Below are 19,483 nucleotides of genomic sequence, written 5' to 3'. Positions count from 1 at the left end.
GTATAACCTCTCCTCAGGTCACGGTGAGGCGAGGGTAGGGAAGCGGTGTAAGTACTCTTTCATCTGATCGAAAGCCTGTTGGCACTCCTCAGTCCAGGTGAATCGATCAGCTTTCTTCAACACCTTAAAAAAGGGTAGAGCCTTCTCGGCGGATTGGGAGAGAGCGGTTCAAGGTGGCCATTCAACCTCTGCACTTCTCGGACATTCCGAGGCCGTGACATGTCCTGAATAGCCTTCACTTTGTCAGGGTTCGCTTCGATACCTCGGCGAGATACCAGGTATCCCAGAATTTTTCCGAAATGACACCGAAAATGCATTTCTTCAGATTCAGCATCATTCGAAAATCTCGGAGGATGCTGAAGACCTCCTTCATGTCTGACAGGAAGACCGAGGTGGTCCGGTTCTTCAGGAGGATGTCATCCACATAGGTTTCCATATTTCGGCCGATCTGATCTTTGAAGATTCGGTTGACTAGCTTCTGGTAAGTGGCCTCGGCTTTCTTGAGCTCGAAAGGCATTGTTGTGTAACAATAGACACCTCGATCAGTGTAGAACGCCGTTTTCTCCTGATCCTCTTCGCTCATTTCTATTTGGTGGTATCCCTTAAAGGCGTCTAGGAAGTATATGATCTTATGTTTCATGGCCGAATCAACGAGAGCATCTATTCTTGGCAGTGGGTAGCAGTCTTTGGGGCATGCCTTATTGAGATCGGTGAAGTCCACGCACATTCTCAACCCACCGGCGTCCTTCTTCACCATCACAGGGTTGGACAGTCAGGTGGGGTATTGGACTTCCCGGATCATCTTGGCGGGCAAGAGTTTGTCAATTTCACCGGAAACAGCTTGCCTGCACTCTAGGCTGAAGTGCCTCCTCATTTGTTTCACAGGACGGGCCTGTGGGTCGACGTTAAGTCGGTGAATCATAGTTCGGGGGCACCCCGACCACTTCTTCAGCGGTCCACGCGAAGACGTTTCGGTGCTCTCTTATCAGGTTGATCATTTCTTCCCTGAGGGGCGATGTGAGGCTTGTTCCCACTTGCATCACTTGGTCGGGTCTCACATCGTCGAGGACCACCTCTTCCACCTCGTCCCCGGCCTCTAGCCTGCTGGATTTTCCGGCGTCCTGGGGATCGATGTAGCCTATGGAGAGGAAGTTCGACCTCTTTCCCTCAGCCTTTGATTCAACTCGAGGGGTGACTGCGACCTGTATGGTGGCGAGGTACCACTCCCTGGCCGCGTTCACGTCGCTACTCACCTCGGCCACTCCAGCGGGTGTTGGGAACTTGAAACTCAGGTGGTAGGTAGAGTACACAGCCCTCAAAACGTTGAGCGTGGGCTAACCGATCAACATGTTATATGGGGAGTCGGCTCTGACCACGGCAAAACTTACAGGGACGGTCCGGCAGTGGGGGTTGTGGCCAATGGTCACCATCAGGGAGACCATCTATTCAGGATGGACCACGTGTCCCCCGAATTCCACAAGAGGGGTCCTGACAGGGGTAAGCTGCTCCTTGGTCAGTTTCAAGCCTTCAAAGGTTTTGTAGTACAGGACGTCTACCGAGCTGCCGGGATCGACATAGACATTCTTGACTATGTAATTATTGGTGAGAACTTCAATCACGAGAGTTTCGTGGTTGCTGGAGGTGGCAGGAACAGGGTCACTGGGACCATAAGTGATCACCTCGGATAGCCTGGAGCTCGGCTCGGCAGCCTCTATACCGACTTGACGGTAGGTTCGTTTTCGGGAGTTCTGTCTGTCCTTTCCCGTCGGACTACCCGCAATTGTGTTGATAACCCTAGCGATGTTAGGGCCGTAGCCCAGGGACCCGTTTCGTGAAGGCCTTTGGTCCTTCCCACGATTTTCAGACCCACGGCAATGACTCTTCATGACCCACCTGTCTTCTCGACGATAGCCTCGATTTTCCCGGTGGGAAGCGTTTCGGTTGAAGCCTCCATCCTTGCTGACGAACTGCTTCAAGTATCCCTGCCTGATCAAGTTTTCGATTTCTTTCTTCAAATCGTTACAATCCTCGGTTTTGTGCCCAACATCCAGGTTGTAAGCACAGGAGAGGCTGAGATTCTTCTTCTCTCTCCTCCCCAGAATCCCAGGAGGGTCTCGACCGAGGTGATTTTGTCTCATTACAGCCAGAATGTGAGACTGGCTGGAGTTGAGAGGTGTTACCTCGGCGTCCGAGGTGGACGACCTCCCATTCGTAATTTTTTCAAAAACACTCCAGTGATCTTGGAATGGGTTGGACGAGCCGCTGGGGCCCTGTTCGACTCGGCTTGCCTCTTTCTTCCTTCGGGAGTCTTGCCCAGTGCGGGCTGCTTGGGCTTCCCGTTTCATGCGATTCAGGTCCTCATTTCGGATATCTCAGTTCACCCTTTCCCAGAGTTCCCGAAACATTCGTGGGTAGTCCCGATGAATTTCGGTGTGGAACGTTCCCGCGATCAACCCATTGGTGAAGGCAGCTTTGGTCACCTGCTCGTTTTGGTCAGGTATCTGCACTTTTTTTTCATTGAACCTTTGCACGTATAAACGCAGAGACTCCCCGGGAGCCTGCTGTATGTTCAGTAGGTAGGTCGAGGTCTTCGTAACAGGGCAAGACGATACGAAGCGGTGGATAAACCTATCAACCAGCTCGTCCAGCGAGAAAATGCTCGTAGGTTCCAGACTCCAGAACCATTTCCTGGCAGTACCCTGCAGGAAAATAGGGAAGGCTTGACAGACCACAGCGTCGGGGACGCAGTACAGCCGAAATGCTGAGATGAAGGCATGGAGGTGATTCTCGGGATCACCTCCGCCATCGTAGGGTTGTAATACTAGGAGTTTGAAGTTGGGGGGAACCAATTCTCCATTGATGTCATCGGTAAAGGGCGGAGCCCTCATGTAATTGGCCGCCAGCCCCTCGGGCTTCCGAGGCTTGGCCTCAGTTCACCTTCCTAGCAAGCCCCGGGAGAACGCCTTGGAAATGGACACGATTCTAGAGGTGGCTTTGGAGGAGACGCGTTTCGAAGTGCTCCGGGCGGGATGCCCGTCATCGGAGTCCTCTCCGGAGGTCATCTCAGGGGACTTGACCGACCTTCTTTTGGAAGATTCGGCTTTTTCCTTCCCTTACCGCTTGAAGTACCTTCCGAGTTTCTAAAAAATGTTGGGATTTTCTGCCACAAACTCGGCCATTCGGGCGATGGCGTCTTCGTTTGTGGGCGGGGCCCTTGGGGACCCTTGCTCTTCGGATACACGGTCTTGCTGAGCAGCGGAGCTGGGCTCAGGTCCAGTAGAGGGAACTCTTCTACTCCTAGATCGCGTAGGTCTCATCTTAAGAGTTACGTTCCCACAGACGGCGCCAATTGAAGATGTGATTTCTAACTAGGTAGCCGAGCTGACCTAATTCAGCTCTCTCTTTCGGTGAAGTGAAATTAGGAGGCAGGGGTGCTGTTCCGAAGTGAGAGGCGGGGCTTTGTCCCCTGAGATCACTCCGACAGTCAAGTCAGTATAGAAAGAAAACAAAGAGTAATGAACAGTATGAGCGCAACAGTAGTCTTATTTGTGAGGAGTGAACAGGGGGTATTTATAGAGTGTGAGAGTGGAGGGAAGGACAGTGGGTTTAAGCCACTGGGTCCTGCTTCCTGAGGATTACGATTCTGTTCTGCACCTGCGGCCTCTGTTCCTGACAGGGGACAGTAGTTCAGGCACCTTGTCAGGTGGTCCCGCATATTTCCAATAAAGGGTCCTAGGGGTTTCAGTTAAAGTGGTGGCCCTTAATGACCTGTCAGGCTAGCTGACATCACCCGCGTGCGACCGAGATACGACGGCCATCTGGGTCATAAAGGCTGAAGCCCACAAGATGTCGCAGAGGTCTAGCCGAGATCTATCCTAGGTGACAAGAAGAACCACGGCCATGGCACCACTTCGGATAAGACGATCCGAAGTGACCGCCTTCAGTCTTCAAATTGTTCTTCAAGAAAAAGTTCATTCATATTAATCTCGGCAATTATCTATTTAGCATTTATGAACTTACTGATTTATTTATTTATTTAGTTACTATTTGCTAATTAAATCCTAGATGTATCTTTTACAACTCATTAGTCTATTCTTTCTTCTCTTCTCTCCTCTTTCACAGGATTGGAAACCTCTCAAGTACCATGGAGCAAAGAATGATATTTCAACTAGATATGTATGAAAAATGGTTGAACATGATGCTTCTCATATAGTACATTTTTCAATGAGCAGGCATGAAAAATTAGTTTTCTTTTTACCCCCTTAGTAATAGGTTATATAACACACCCTGAATCCACCGAGCAAAAAAAGTGATGCGGCTCCACTAGAGGACAGTTTAAAGAGTTTTAGCTTTTAAAGCTTTCAATTTTTTTTTCTTTCTTAATTTCGTATGTTTTTACGCACAAACTCATTGGGGATAAATCTTCTAACATATTGGATGACTTGTTGATTTTTGATATGGGACTAGAACTCTAACTCTGTTTAGTGGATGAGTAATTTATAGAGCAAATTATCTGGGTAGCAATTAAATTTTTTGAATAGTGGAGCTTTGGTCACTCAAATATTAATAGTATGTTTTTATCTGTTGAATTATTAAAAGTATAAATTTTGAACAATTTCATCTGATTTTACAATTAATTCTACTAGATCTAACTATTAATAGTATGTCTCATAAATTATGCGGATTCTTAGATCTTGCAGAGTTAACCGTGGAATCAAATAGAATAACCCAAGATTTACACATTTGATTAAAAAGTGAGTAAATAAAAACAAATTATTAATAATTGAGTGGTCAAATCTTGACTATTCAAAAAGTTCAATAACTATTCGAGTAATTTGCTCTAATTTATATGATCATTTGGATTTGGCTGGTTGGAGTTATTACCTCATGAATGGTCGTTTAGCTTCCTTTAGATATGTTGATACAGTTTCTAAATTGCTTAGACTCTGGGGCTTTGCTCTCATTGCTGCGCGAAGAATGATTTAGAACTCGGCTTCCTTATTTGTTATATAACTGCTTACTTGTGAAATTCATTACATAGTGAATGAAGTGCAGATATTTAATTGGAACCTGAGTGATGATTATAGTTGATCTTCTTTTAATTATGAATGTTGTGTGAGCAAGAATTCGGCAATGCCAACCTCGAACCTTGCAGCACATCAAAAACAAAGGCAAAGAAGGTCGGCGCTTTCTCCTCGATGGCATTTTGATGCATACCTTAGCTTCTGAAGTGTTAAAGGGCTCAGCTGAGAAGAATTGAGATGATATTTATTACCTGTAATAGAGGAGGAGAGGGGCATTTATATTGGAGGGGGAGTTATTAGTCATTGGGACTAGTACTTGGATGCTGATGTCCACGCTCACCTTCGCTTCCTCGGCTCGACGCATCACCAAGATGACTCAACCCAACATGTTTTCGGCCGAGGTGCTCATCCTCATCTTCATGTTTTCGGCCCAACATGACTCAACCCAACATGTTTTCAGCCGAGGTGTGTTCATCCTCGTCTTCATCCTTCTAAGGTGAGTCCATCTCGGTCAGTTGGACCCATTTGGTTACTCGGCGTCTGGTACTTACGGACAAAATCTGACTAGGGTCAGACAGGTTGATATGATGGCCGTCGCTGCCATACCTAGGTCTATCTCTGACACCGCCGCCCTAAAGTATTGAATTTAGGTGTATCAAGTCTATTGTCTGATTTTGTATATCTTTTTAAATTTTCAATCTTCGATTTAAATATTCAGCTCTTTCTTTGGACATATGCTCCTGGAGCAGAAACACTGTCTAGGGTATATCCATGTTGGACCAAAAAATTACATTCGTTGGTAAATGTGATCACAAATAATTCCTTAGCATTTCATTTACCGGTTGAGGATTTCTTATAATTGTGAAACTTGACAATGCAGCAATATGATGCTATTTTATTGCCAATAAGTTCCATCCTTGAAAGAAACTAATTGAGGAAATTAAAATTGCAATAATTGGTGATGCAAGAAAGAACTACAAGGATTTTTGCGTGCTCTTTTGCATGAAAAATGAAAATCAATCCTACTAGTGGATATAAATGTATCCTTTGTTACAAATAGATGAGATAGTTCCCATCTCGAACGTTTGAATTAGCAGAGTAATGGACAGATTATATGGATTGAGGATTATGAGATTTTTATGTAATTATCTAAAATTTGACCATTTTTTAAATCTATCTTGTACTCTTTGTCAAGCTATTCAGTTTTTTAAAGCAGTCTAAAAGTGAATATTCTTTGACTAAAAATATTCCAAGTCATTATTATACATCTTTAGCAATATATTTACTATCAAATTTGTCTACTATGCTTTTGGGCAGAGTTTAAGTTGCTGGGAAATGAACATTTTTATTTAGGTTAGTTTAATTAACAAGAAGTTTACGTGATATGTCTAAAGGTAATGATAGATGTGTCATCTAAAGATGAACACGTTTTCTAGCATATTTCTAATACAAAATTTTACAATTTCTAATTCTAATTCAATGATTCCAGTAATTTCAATATAATTAATGCCTAATTTTAACGGCTAACTTGGAAGAATTACCAATCAAGGTAACATCTTTCAGAATATTTTCTCCTTATTAACCTTGATGGTAAATCATTTCATGTACTTAACACTGGAAGTAACGATATTTGGAAAATAATATATACATTTTTATTTTTTTTACTTAATGGGAAAATAATCATGGCATTGTAAGTCCAAAACTAACTCTTCGAAAGAATAAGAAACATTATTCTAAATCAAATAAATAAGGAGCTAATATCTATTTAAGAAAAGCAAAAGGCAAGAAAAACATATGAGGCATTTTTGTTTAAGTTCGCCTTTTCTTGGGTTCTTATTAGCTACTCAAAATAGAAATTCATATTTTAGTTACCAAATTTATTGCATTAATATACTCATGTAATTTGGCTTATTCCAGGTGAAAATCCAAAGGAGTTTCAACTGTTGTAGAAGTTTTGCTTTTAATTAATATGAGTGAAGGACTAAAAGGTAGTAAATTTATTTGGAGAACAATTTTTGCATCATTAACTATTAGGACCCATAACATAAGTATGCTTATATAAGTATGCCTCCAACTGAGGAGTAATAAGACAAGACAGGTTAAAAAAAAAAGCAATCTATACTTTGTGACAAAATTATTAATCACATGGTCTGATTAAATATTTTTTGAGTGTTATATCTACATTATGATATAAATGTAGAACATCTCTACTAAACCGATGATTCATTCTTCTTAGATAAACATAATTTGGAATAGCTTAAACCATAAAACTCTTTTTCTTTTTAGAGTAAAATACACTTTACCTCGCCTGTGGTTTAGTGATTATTTGCATAATCCTCTCATGATTTGGACTAAAATATCAAAATGATGAAAATGATCCTCTATAACGGAACTCACTGAAATGTTGAAATTAACATTATTTAAAAGTTAAAAGGGCAAATTATCCCAGTGGCCACTAAACTTTAGCCATCGTCGAGTTTTGGTCACTCAACTATTAAAAGGCTGGTTTTGACCATCAAACTGTATAAAAGGTAGACTCGAGCCCATTCTGTTAGATTTAGTCGTTAACTTTGCAGAGGTGTCCGTTTGCGCGATTTCCAATACAAAAGGTAGGGTCAATTTAGGAAGTCGAAAATAGATCTTCTTGTTCTTCTTGTATAAAACTAATAAAGATTACTTACCCGAGAGAAACTACAAGAGAAGGAAATGGAAGAAGCCCAACTTGGATTAGAGGAAGCAGGACCAAGATCAACGCCACCAAGAGTCGGGCCAGCAAGATCCATGCCACCTACATCGTTGACACCCATTTTGCCTACTTGTGTTTGTGGGATGAAGACAGTAATGATAACTTCATGAACTGCACAAAATCCGGGAAGAAGATTTGCCAAATGCGCATTGGGGGAGGTTTGTAACATTTTTTTAGATACTTAATTTATTATTGTGTAAGAAATATAATGAATTTGTTTTTTTTTGAAGGATGGCTGTGGCTATTGGGGTTGGATAGATGATGAAATGTGCGCTCGATCTACAATGATTATACCGGGTCTACTCAGAAAGATCAATGGAATGGAGGAAAAAATGGTTGAATTTGAAAAAGTTGCAAGAAAGTGGGAAGCAAAAGCTGTGAAATTGGAGGGTAAAATGAAGCCACTTCAAACTGAAATTGCCAAGTACAAATCAGCCAATAAGCGACTCATTCGATGCGCAGTGTTGCCTTGGCTAATAGTTGTCTTAGCAATGTTAGTTATGAGAATAGATAATTCTGGTGGCATGCTACAAATTTGTGGCATCGTTGAAAATCCTTGAAGAATAGCTACTCTGTTGTAATGGTAGCATATTGAAAGGGAAAGGGCAAATGGCTTTATAAAGCCCCTTTTGTACCCCTCTGTATAAACATTTTGATGTATAAAAGTTGTATTGTTCACATGAATAAATAGTTATTATTTGGTGTCAAAAAAGGTTTGAAACAACACATTTCAGCTCTACTAATTTCATCAATAAATGACAGAGACATAAGAACTAAACAAAAGTGCTGCATTAACATAGAACAATCTGTGTAGATTGGACAAAATAAATTGTTTGTACATATGGACCATGTTCGTAATAGGTCAGCATATCAAATCCAAAACAAACTTCAAACAAAAAGACAAAATGTAGTTGCATTATGTCCCAATCTAACTATAGCTTTACTTCCTCTTCAATTTGATCCTCTTTTGACTCTTGGTTGTCCTCTGGTAGTTGTTGCTGAAGTTCCTCCTCTTCTAGTACCAGCTCTACTCCATTTTCCTCTCCAATTTTCAACAGTGAAAGGAGGTTCTTTACCTAAATATGCATAATTGGCATTGATCTGCCCCTTTTCTGAATCTGTTAACTTTCGTTTTCCTGCTTTCCTTTGTTGATGAGCCCCTTGGCTCTGAGACTGTTGTTGATTTTGTACAACTTCTTCCTGCTGTCGATACTGTGCATGTTCACTTTCCTCAACAGCAGATTGTGATTGCTGTTCTTGTTGGTTCTGCTGATACTCTTGATCCTGCTGCTGCTGTTGATTCTGCTGTTGTTGCTGATCCTGCTGCTGATGTTGATTCTGTTGCTGGTGTTGCTGATTTTGCTGCTGCTGATATTGATCCTGCTGCTGGTGTTGCTGGTGCTGGTGCTGCTGTTGGGTCTGCTGCTGCCTCTGGTGCTGGTGTTGGGTCTGATGTTGCCTCTGGTGCTGGTGTTGGGTCTGATGTTGCCTCTGCTGCTGGTGTTGGGTCTGTTCATGCTGACTCTGGTGTTGGTGTTGGGTCTGTTCATGCTGACTCTGGTGCTGGTGTTGGTTCTGTTGTTGCTGCTGCATGTTCTTAGAACCACGTTGCTGCTGTTGGTTCTGCTGCTGCTCCTCGCTATCCTGATTCTGCTGTTGTTGATTGTCTTGTTGCTGCACCTTGCAACCAGCTGCATTATGGCCGGCAACACCACATTTTCTGCAATGGATGACTATTCTTCTCCGCAACCTGTTTCCAGTCTTTTGAGTTTCAGTAGGATCTCTTCTCCTGGCCTTCTTAGGTCTGCCAGGTTGCACTATCCTTTCTGGTGGATCAAGATCCACCCCATCAGTTTCAGGCCACATTACTTGTCCATTGATAGGATACAAAACATTTTTGTAAATTTTTAGAAACAGATCTCTGTTGTAGCAGTCATACACCTCTTTATAGGGGTCGCCATTATTTCTGTGAATTGCTGCAATAGCATGACAGCAAGGAATACCTGATAGATCCCACAGTTTGCATGTGCAGGATTTTTTCTTTAAATAAACAGCAAACTGGGCCCCCCTTGGTCCCCTAACCTGGTATCCATCCACAACATTCCAAATGGTCCTCCATTGTCTTGATTCTATCACCCTATCATCAATTATTTTTTTAATTAGTGGGCCAATGGACAATTCAAACTTCTCCATTGCAGTTGTCCTTCTCTGTATCCTCTCCATCAGAAATATCCTAATGGACTCTAACATTGTGATAATTGGCTGCTGCCTAGCTTCAAGTATATGACCATTAAAACTTTCACACAAATTATTAACCAACATATCGCATCGAGTATGTTCTGAAAAAAAAGTCTTACACCAATGACTGGGATGTGGTGCTTTCTTCACCCATTCATATGCTTCCTTGTCAAAATTTTCCAGATCTGCTGATGCTTTCTTGAATAGTCCCTCAGTAGTACTTGCTGCAATGTTCCACAGTTTTGTCTTCAGGGCAAGTCCACGATGTTTCTTCTTGAAGTTGTTATACAGGTGCTGCACACAGTATCTGTGCTCACTGTTTGGTAGTACCTCAGATAATGCTCGGTCAAGACCCTATAAATTATTACAAACAAAAGGCATTAGTAAATTGAAACAGATTTGTGTACTGTGCATATACAAAGGGAAGGAGTTAATACCTTCTGCTGGTCAGAAACAAAGGTGTAGCTGTACCCATTTTCAATCTGCAAGTCATTCTTCAGCAGCTCAAAAAACCATTTCCACTGTTCAGTTGCTTCCCTCTCAACCACTGCCCAAGCAATGGGCCACCATCCATTGTTGGGATCTACTCCAATAGCAGTCAACAGCTGTCCCCGATATTCAGCCTTTATGTGGCATCCATCAACCCTAATAATGGGCCTACAACCGTCAAGAAAGCCTTGTTTTAATGGTCCCAAACAACAATAAAGTCTCATGAATTTTGGGTTGCATCCAGGTTGTCTGAAGGGAGTAAACATAACTTCCATTGTGGTATTTGGGTGTGTCCTCTTAATTTCTGCACAATATCTCCATATGTCCTTATATTGCTGCTCTGCATTCCCTTGAATCTCCTTTTTAGCAATTGCCCTTGCATTGTATGCCACCCATTTTGAAATTTCAGCTTTGAAGTCCTCATCAACTATTTGTCTTAATAATCTTGGAGGCATTTCAACATTACATCTAAATCTCTCCATGTACTTGTTTGCAAGCCACTTAGCAGAAATATTCTTGTTCTTCCATACATGACTGCAGTTTGTGTGCTCATTATTCATGCTCTTGACAACCAAATCAGCTATTCCAAGTTCCCTCTCAACTGAAGCATAAACAAACCATTGGCAAGGAGGTTTGCATTTTGCTCTAAACCTTTTTTTTTTCATTTGTGTATGGCTTTACTGGTTTTCCTTTCATGATGGAATATGTTCTAACAGCTAATCTTAGCTGTTCAGCTGACTCAAACTTCATTCCTATGTGAAACTCAAAATTAGGGTCTTTTAGATCTCTCTCCGGATTGAAATCAACATACCTATTCCTCCAGTCATCATCATTCTCTTCATCTGAGGAGCCAGCATCACTATGCAACTCAGTCACCACTGTGTCTTTATCTAATGCATGGACATCATCTAAATGAGGAGCTGCCTCTTCTCCTGATGCTCTATTGTTGTTTCTTCTCCTTCTAACTTGCTTCTTCCTCCGCGACTGTTGGTTTCCAGTTCCCACATCCGTGGGTTGTTCTTCATTTGTCTCAGGCTGCTGCTGATGTTCAAATTCAGTTTCAAGTCCTGATTGTTGTGACCATGGATCCATCCCAACTGTTTGTTGTTGTCTGCCTAGCTCATCTACAACTGATTCTTGCTGTTGTGCAGCATTATTACAATCATCATTAGAATTGGGATGCTGTGAAGATCTAGGTTGCTCTGTATTTGAAGAATCCACACCAGATTTTAGCCCCTCAACAATCAATTCTTCTAACATTTCTTCATCCCTACAGAAATCCCTATCAGCACTAAAGCGATCACAGTCTCCATCCGAATCAGTATCAGTCTCCACTTGGCCATCTATATTTCCTCTATCATTTGCATCCCCATCATCCCCATTATTCAAGGCATTCTCTTTAGAAGAGTTCCCAACATCTATCTTGCCAATTGATCTTGTAAATGGCACTAGTTCAAATCCAGGTTCCCTAATAACATTTCCATTTTCGTCAAGTTCCTCGATGGTGACTGCGGCTTTTTTACTCAGTTGTAGATCAGAAGGAAGGGACTTTGTGGCCATCATCTTGATTTCATTCTTTGACTGGTGGTCACAGTACACCTCCATGATTTTATGCTTATAAGCCCAATTGCAAAAACTGATAATGGCTTTATCAGTAGATAATTCCTTCAACCCATTTCGAAAATCTTTTCCAGGCTCAACATAGTAATACACCATACATCCATAATGCCCTAATTTATCCACCATGTAGTTTATTTCATGCACAGACATTGTTTCCGCATCACATAAATCAACATAATCTACATGCCCATCAATGTATCTGTAATTTTGCCAATTGAATTTACCCCCATGATACATTCGTATGGTGAACAGAGAAGAACCTGGCACTGCATGACATGCGATTAGTTAAAAAAATTAAAATTTTAGTCAAAACTAGTAAACCCAAATTCAATGAATGAATTATTTATTAACCCCTTTTTCCAGCATTAAGAATACTTTAATCAGTGTACTATGAAATCTCTATGCTTTATTGCAAAAAGCCAAAACAACGATAAAATGTAGCCCATACATACATGAAACACACAATCTATTCTGGGATGTGGATAACTAAATAAACTTAGGGATTTTAAAACTTTACCGTATGCATCAGATGGATCAAAATGCTGGCCCCTTGGTCTAATCACCCACTTGGGCCACTCCATCGTTCCACGAAATGAAGATCTTGTTTGTCAACCCGTTCTGCTGTCGCTCAATCCCCCAAATTTCTTCGTTGTTGCGTTTTTCTTTAATTGTCAATTGTTTGATGTTTGGGTTTAGGCAAGGAAGAAAAAGAACAGATGCATGGGAGAGGAAGAAGAGGTGCAAGTGATATTTTCGACTTCCTAAATTGACCCTACCTTTTGTATTGAAAATCGCGCGGACAGACACCTCTGCGAAGTTAACGACTAAATCTAACAGAATGGGCTCGAATCTACCTTTTATACAGTTTGATGGTCAAAACCAGCCTTTTAATAGTTGAGTGACCAAAACTCGACGATGGTAAAAGTTTAGTGGCCACTGGGATAATTTGCTCAAGTTAAAATGACCGAAGTGACCAAAATATATAAACAAAATATGCATGATACTTTAACCTCTTGTTGTTTTTGTATTTTACCACATAACCCACTTTTTGTTTAGTACTTTATCATGTAACCCTTGTATGGTTTCCAAAATATATAGATAACTTCTCTATGGTTAATAAATAATTTCTAATTTTATATAGGGGTATTTTTGATATTTTAGTTGATTCCGTCATGCAATGGAATGCAAATTCTGTCACTTTGATACTTGAGTTCAAATTATAAGGGGATGATATTTAACTTTTGAAACTACAGGAAAGTTACGTGGAATAGCATATTTTACCCTTCTTTTTATTAGTTTTGAGATGATTATCGTTTCACTAGCTAGAATAGAGGTAACGAACTAACATGCAAAGCATGTACTGTTTGACTAATCTTAATAAAAATAAACAAAAGAATTACCTCCAATTCTATGTTAGTATTCCTCGCAGTATTACACCAACTTTTGTAGGTTTCTCGTAATCTTATTATCTTAAGAATGACACGAAATTTTTTGTACATAATCGTGGAACCTCCATTGTTACTCCCTATCGTTATTGCATATTAATCATCACTTGCTGGAGTAATATATATGTATAACAGTTCTCAAGAATTCATGTATTAACAATTCTTGTCAATGCCATTAGTAACTTTGACGGGGAAAATTGGAGATTGAAGATTGAAAGTTACCATTGCTCAAAGACTTTAGTATTGGTGTATCATCTCCTCCAAAAATTCAAAAAGAAAAAAAGATAAAGTCTCATCCCGTAAAAGGTTCCTCCGGCATCAGAATCTACATTTCCATGGAGCGCATAAATGCTCTAGAATCCGAACAATGTGTGTAAGATAAAGAATTTTTTTCCCTATCTTAAGGGGATATTTTCATAATTGGTTAATACCACAGACGAACCACTGCAACTTAGAGAGACACCAACAAATTCCTCTATGGTCCATCTTATCTAATACTATAAATCGTTTCAAAGAAATGTTAGTGTAGCGCATCTTGGTTGATATGATAATGGTTTAAGAAATTTCATTAGATCATGCTGCAAAAAAAGAAAATGAAGTATGAATTCTAAAAGTTTTGCTTATTCAGCCAAAGAGACTTCAGGCTATAGCAGAATCTACAGATTTTCACACAGTATACTTTACTTTTATCAATAATGTGATATGTTGATAAAATAAATGAATAACTGAACGGTACGGGGAAGCTTGAAAGTGGAAAGAGGTATAGTCTTTGAACATTATGCAGAATGAGAAAAAGATTTTTAGTTTTCCTGATTAATTAAAATATTTCAGGATCAGAGTCACACATTCTTCTAAAATGTTTCATGATCCAGTTTTGTACTTGGTCCAAATTTCTATTTTTTGTGACTAAAGGTAGCCCATGTTTCCTCTAGTAGCCAATCTTATAATATTTGCACAATTCATGTCAGAACCTTTAAGTTGATCAGTTCTGATCTTTTGTAGTGTTTCCTCTTGTAGTCAATCTTATACATGTTTGCACAATTCTTGTCAGAACCTTTAAGTTGATTAGTTCTGATATTTTGCAGTATGGAAAAACCATGTAATAAAACCTATGTTAATTGATGTTTGTCTCTCTTAATTCTCTTTTTGAGAACTAAATATGGTGGGATTTGAAAGCAAACTTGCTTTCTGAAGTTCAATTTGAGCACGGCAAACCTTGCTTTTCCTTTGTTTCCTAGCTTGTCTATTTTCATATAAAACCAAAACATCTTGTTATACATTTGGGGCTTTCATAGTCTGATATGTCTATAAAGAAAACAGCGCATTTGTGCTTTCTTCCAGAAAGATGGTAGAAAAACTACAAAGCTTTTTCGTACAATAAAGATTGCATCACATGCTTTCCAGTTTGTTCATCTTTTCAGTGAGCCATCGTCATCTTGTAATAGAACATAGTGGGATGTTTTGATTAGTGATTTCTAACCTGGCACAGGCACTGTTTATAGGACAAGCTAACAGTTCTGATAGGTGGTGTTGTGATGGAAAATTGAGGGGATTCCCTACAATATTCCCATGCTTAGATGGCACATTTTTCAATTATCCCTCTTTGTCCATGAGTTGGCTGATTTATCGAATTGATTGACCAAAAAAAAATAAAGTTAGAGAGACTAGTTCTTTTTTTTGGGGTCCATTTTGCACATTTTTCAAGTTAGAAACCGATATTTTAAAGTTGTTTACCTTTGTAATGTGGTAATCAAAGTATTAAAACCCTCGCTAATTCCATAGTCAAGTGATATTTGGTCTAAATTCAAGCTGCCATTTTCACTCAAAATCCAAATTCATTATCTTCTTTCTTGAGGGGGGCTCAAGAAGGGCAACTTATTGCTCAAAACCAAGCATGAAATGATTCTAATAATTAATTTTGGCTAAGGTTGAGGTATGAAAACGTGAAGATTTTGAGCTCTAATTCTTTCTTAAATTTCATCCTTTCTTTACTAGGAAAAAAATTTGAAAATAAACAAAGAACAACAGCTCGAGCAAAATAATTGGATAGTTCCTTCAGGCATATAAGGCAGGCAGAACCTTTTGATTCCTAATGGCTGAAGCCTGAAAGCCTGAAACCAGATGAATATCTTCTGCACAGGGAATGAGGCCTGTATGCTATATATTCTCTAGTAGAGTAGAGTAGAGTATAGGCTTGAAGAATTCAATGTCTCTGTCAAAATATGCATTTATATAATTGGTGCTGTTGAAATCAAGAGAGAATGTGCAAAAAAAAAAAATGATAAAGCTGTTCAAGAATAATGCTTTACAATTAATTTTAAAGGGTATACTTTTATTATTTCTATGTCAAATTCAACAGGCTGGCAGCCTTTTGTGCACTTTATCAAAAAAAAGGTGACATATAAAACTTTCAAAGCAATTCCGTCTAATTAATCTCCTTCATATCTAAGCAATACATGATGTAATGTTCTTTTTTTAATATACATAATCAGAATATTACAAGCAAGCAAACATTATACATGTCACTAACACGAGTTTTAAGAAGATATATGGTTGCAATTTATTAAGTAAAAACTCATATAACTATAAATTATACTTTTTTTTAGGTTGTGGGTGGGAATCTATTCTTTCATGCCAACTTTACAAAAAGGGCATGTTTCCACTGAGATAACATGAATACTCTTTGCTATTGTTTACAAGGAGAGTGACACTTTATCATGGGCCAATATCAAGAAAGAATACATCCTTATCTTTGCAGCAGAAGTGGATGGGAAATGTGAGTGGGTTTTTGTGAAAAGAAGAGACAATTAAAGTAATACTACTAGTACTAAGGGCAGTCTTATAGTGGAGGGCACCAGAACCCTATAAAAGAGAGCCTTTGATAGGGCCCAAACTTTTTGTGCTTACCCAAATTAAGTGGCATACCACAATGCTAACTCTTGAGGATTCCCCAAGTAGTTGAATGTCTACATTTCTTCTAGTGGTTGATGCATTCCTGACTTCAATTGGAAAAGGACACTACTATATTAAATGAATGCAAAAAGGGTTTTTCTGAAAATAAATTCCCTAAATTTTTTTTTCATATTTTCACCTCATTTTCTAATTCACTACATATTCTAACATGCAGGTGGTTACCATATACTTCTTCAAACTGGAGAAAGACGCCTACATGAAATTGGCCACCTCTAAAGTGGTGAAAATATAAGGCAAAATATCTTTCTCTTTTATTTAGAAAAAAAAAAATTTGTAGTGAACAAGATGCTATATGGTATCTCTAGATTATTTTATTCTTTAAATGGTGTGAAAAAAATTAATGTGGGAAAAGTAGCATTGAGGAAAAAGATTGCAGTTGTTCGAATCCAATTATTTGAGGAAGGAGACAATGTCCAAGAACCTTTTCAATCAAATCTCTGGTTAATTAACTACCACATGAGTAATTTATTTCATCAATTAAGAGGTTAAGTTACAAATAAAATAAGAGTAAATCTTATATATACTGGCAGTGTATACATTATCACCGTTGGATCTATGACATATGTGTAAAAGTTAAATTTCAAATTCAAATTTTGCATAATTGTTATTCATCTAATGCTGATAGTATATACACTCTCACTGTAGAAAAAATTAATCCATAAAATAATTCATTAATCATTTTCAAATTTATGAGGACCACAAAAGGGCCATTCTGTTAATATAAAGAGGAGCAACATTATTTTCTTTCTAGATGTTGGATCTTATTCGACTTTTCCACTGCAAAGTGATCCAAAGCTTCTTAGGTGAAACTGTTTTTCAGCTGGCAATGGTGCAAAATGCTAAGGAAATGTGTCAACAGAAAACGCAAATATTTTTTTCTAGAAAATAGTAATCCAAACATGGCCTAAGATGCATATTCTATCCGGGGCTCCGCAATTACCATGCAATCACTAATGTTAACTGCATGATGGAATATATGTACTACTATGACGGCATATATACATAGTAATGTAATAAATATAGACACTAAGATAATAATGTGTAAAAAAATAGATAAGTTTTTTATTTGTTGAAAATTATATATCATAATCAAACCCACTATTTTATTTTAAATTCACCCACCTAGGCCATCAATTAGATGGTGCAATTGTTTTCACAATTTCACAGAATCCCTTCCCATTCTGATTTATGTAATGCAATTGGATTTCTAATGAAAGTTAATTCAAGATATGCTTAATTGCAAGTTGCTCCTTTGTAATTAGAAAATACATGAATTGCCTTTCTACAAACACTTGGTCAAGCATCTGGATTAAATTTTAGGTGTGAAAAGATAGTCATACCCTTGATTACATAATGATTTCTTCATTTTATTCTTCGGAACGGATGTTACTATATTTTTTTTGTAGTAAAAAACATTTTGTGTCTAGAAAATGGTAATAGAATAATAATATATCTTTAAATATATATATATGTAATATTCAATGCTTATTTACATATATATATATATGTACATTTATGTATGTATGTATGTATGTACATATGTATATTTCACTTTCAAAGAAAGAAAAATGACATTGAAATACATATATGCACAACCTTGATATTATTCAATCGTGAAATGTATTTTTCAGTTTTCCTATAAAAAAGCATTCTATCAAAAATGAAAAGTAAATATTCATCAAAAGTATTTCACTTTCAATTTTCTTTCTTTGTTCTTATTAATAATTTCTTTTGATGTTTAAATGCATGTCATCATTTTCTAATGAAAAATATTTAAATCGAATAAATTATCATAAGTAACTAGAATATATATTTACTATAAATAATTCATGGAAGTCTATAATTATTTATTTCTACAATTGTATTGTCATTTTCCTAGATAAAACACTTTTTTAATTAAAAATAATAATAATATCATTTCCTTAGGATGAAACTATCAAAGCATTGCATATCCGAAGGCATCATTGTCTTTTCATACCTAAAATATAACCCAAGTGTTTGGTTATTTATTTGCAGGGAATAATTTGTAGGTTTTCTAATTATAGAGGGCAATCTGGTACTTACTCCATATTACAAACAAATAATGCTACAAGACTGCTAGTGCACAAGTTCATTGGCAGAAGAGAGGGATGGATGTGTTAAATAATACGAGGAACCAAATAAGTATACATGAGAGCTGTAAATAAGAGATTTCGAATTTAAAACCTTTCTCCCCTCACACTAAACAAAAGTTCATTGGTAGAAGTGCTGCTGAGAATCTTTTACTTTTAGTTATTCAAGGTCAAAATTCATAAATCATGATAATCTTGATTATGATTTAGGTTATGATGATTCTCAAAAATAGCAAGTCAAAAATGATATACTTTATTTTTTGCATCATCATGATGTGTCTCTATTCTAGTGTATATTTTACATTTTTCTGATGGTAATCATTATCTTCATGTTTGTGCAAATCATGTGTCTTATATATGGTCCACCAAAAAATGTCCGCTTTGTACAATCCTTCATTTACTCTACCTGTATTGGTACTGCAATCATTATGTAGCGACCATTCATACAGATTCATCATTATATCAAGTAGTTGTCCAATTAAACTCCACTTCATTTTAGACTCAAGAATCAACAGTCAATGAGTTCCAATCTACAGTGGTAAACATTCTCCACTTGTCTTACTAATACGCCAAAACTTGCAGGACAAAATATAAGAAACAAGAATCTGAAAGTTTGAAATGTGGAGTTTTTGTTTTTTAACTAATGAATTATACTAGTATATTATACAGGATTGACGAGCATGCAAAAAGTGGAAATAAACATGCAAAGAACCATAATCTGAACCCTGCAAAAAGTTGAAAAGATGGAGAAAAAGGAAAACAAATAATGCCTTGAATTCTAGTTCTATCATCAGGTAAACAACCCCTAATGCCTGTTACTCTATTAAAATAAGGCCC

The 19,483-nt window shown here is 38.2% G+C and overlaps 1 protein-coding gene across 1 annotated transcript; it reads right to left on the bottom strand.

Moving 5' to 3' along the window:
* Positions 1 to 9,409: 9,409 nt before the first annotated feature.
* LOC113740763 (protein FAR1-RELATED SEQUENCE 6-like) lies at positions 9,410 to 11,057 on the bottom strand. The gene is made up of 3 exons (XM_027268288.2): positions 10,446 to 11,057; positions 9,521 to 10,362; positions 9,410 to 9,461 (listed from the first exon to the last, which is right to left on the bottom strand). Exons 1-3 carry the CDS (start codon positions 11,055 to 11,057, stop codon positions 9,410 to 9,412), a joined length of 1,506 nt encoding a protein of 501 aa, XP_027124089.2.
* Between the last annotated feature and the right edge of the window lie 8,426 nt (positions 11,058 to 19,483).

This window comes from Coffea arabica, chromosome 4e (assembly GCF_036785885.1).
Source record: "Coffea arabica cultivar ET-39 chromosome 4e, Coffea Arabica ET-39 HiFi, whole genome shotgun sequence".
In the NCBI taxonomy this organism is placed as follows: domain Eukaryota; kingdom Viridiplantae; phylum Streptophyta; class Magnoliopsida; order Gentianales; family Rubiaceae; genus Coffea; species Coffea arabica.
Note: the sequence above shows the minus strand (reverse complement) of the source record. Positions and strands in the feature narration are given on the sequence as shown.

Coding starts and splice junctions, on each gene's coding strand:
- LOC113740763 (XM_027268288.2), bottom strand. CDS start 11,057: ATGAATAATGAGCACACAAACTGCAGTCATGTATGGAAGAACAAGAAT. Junction 10,363..10,445: donor TTGTTTCTGACCAGCAGAAG/GTATTAACTCCT, acceptor AATAATTTATAG/GGTCTTGACCGAGCATTATC. Junction 9,462..9,520: donor ACTCAAAAGACTGGAAACAG/GTTGCGGAGAAG, acceptor GCCATAATGCAG/CTGGTTGCAAGGTGCAGCAA.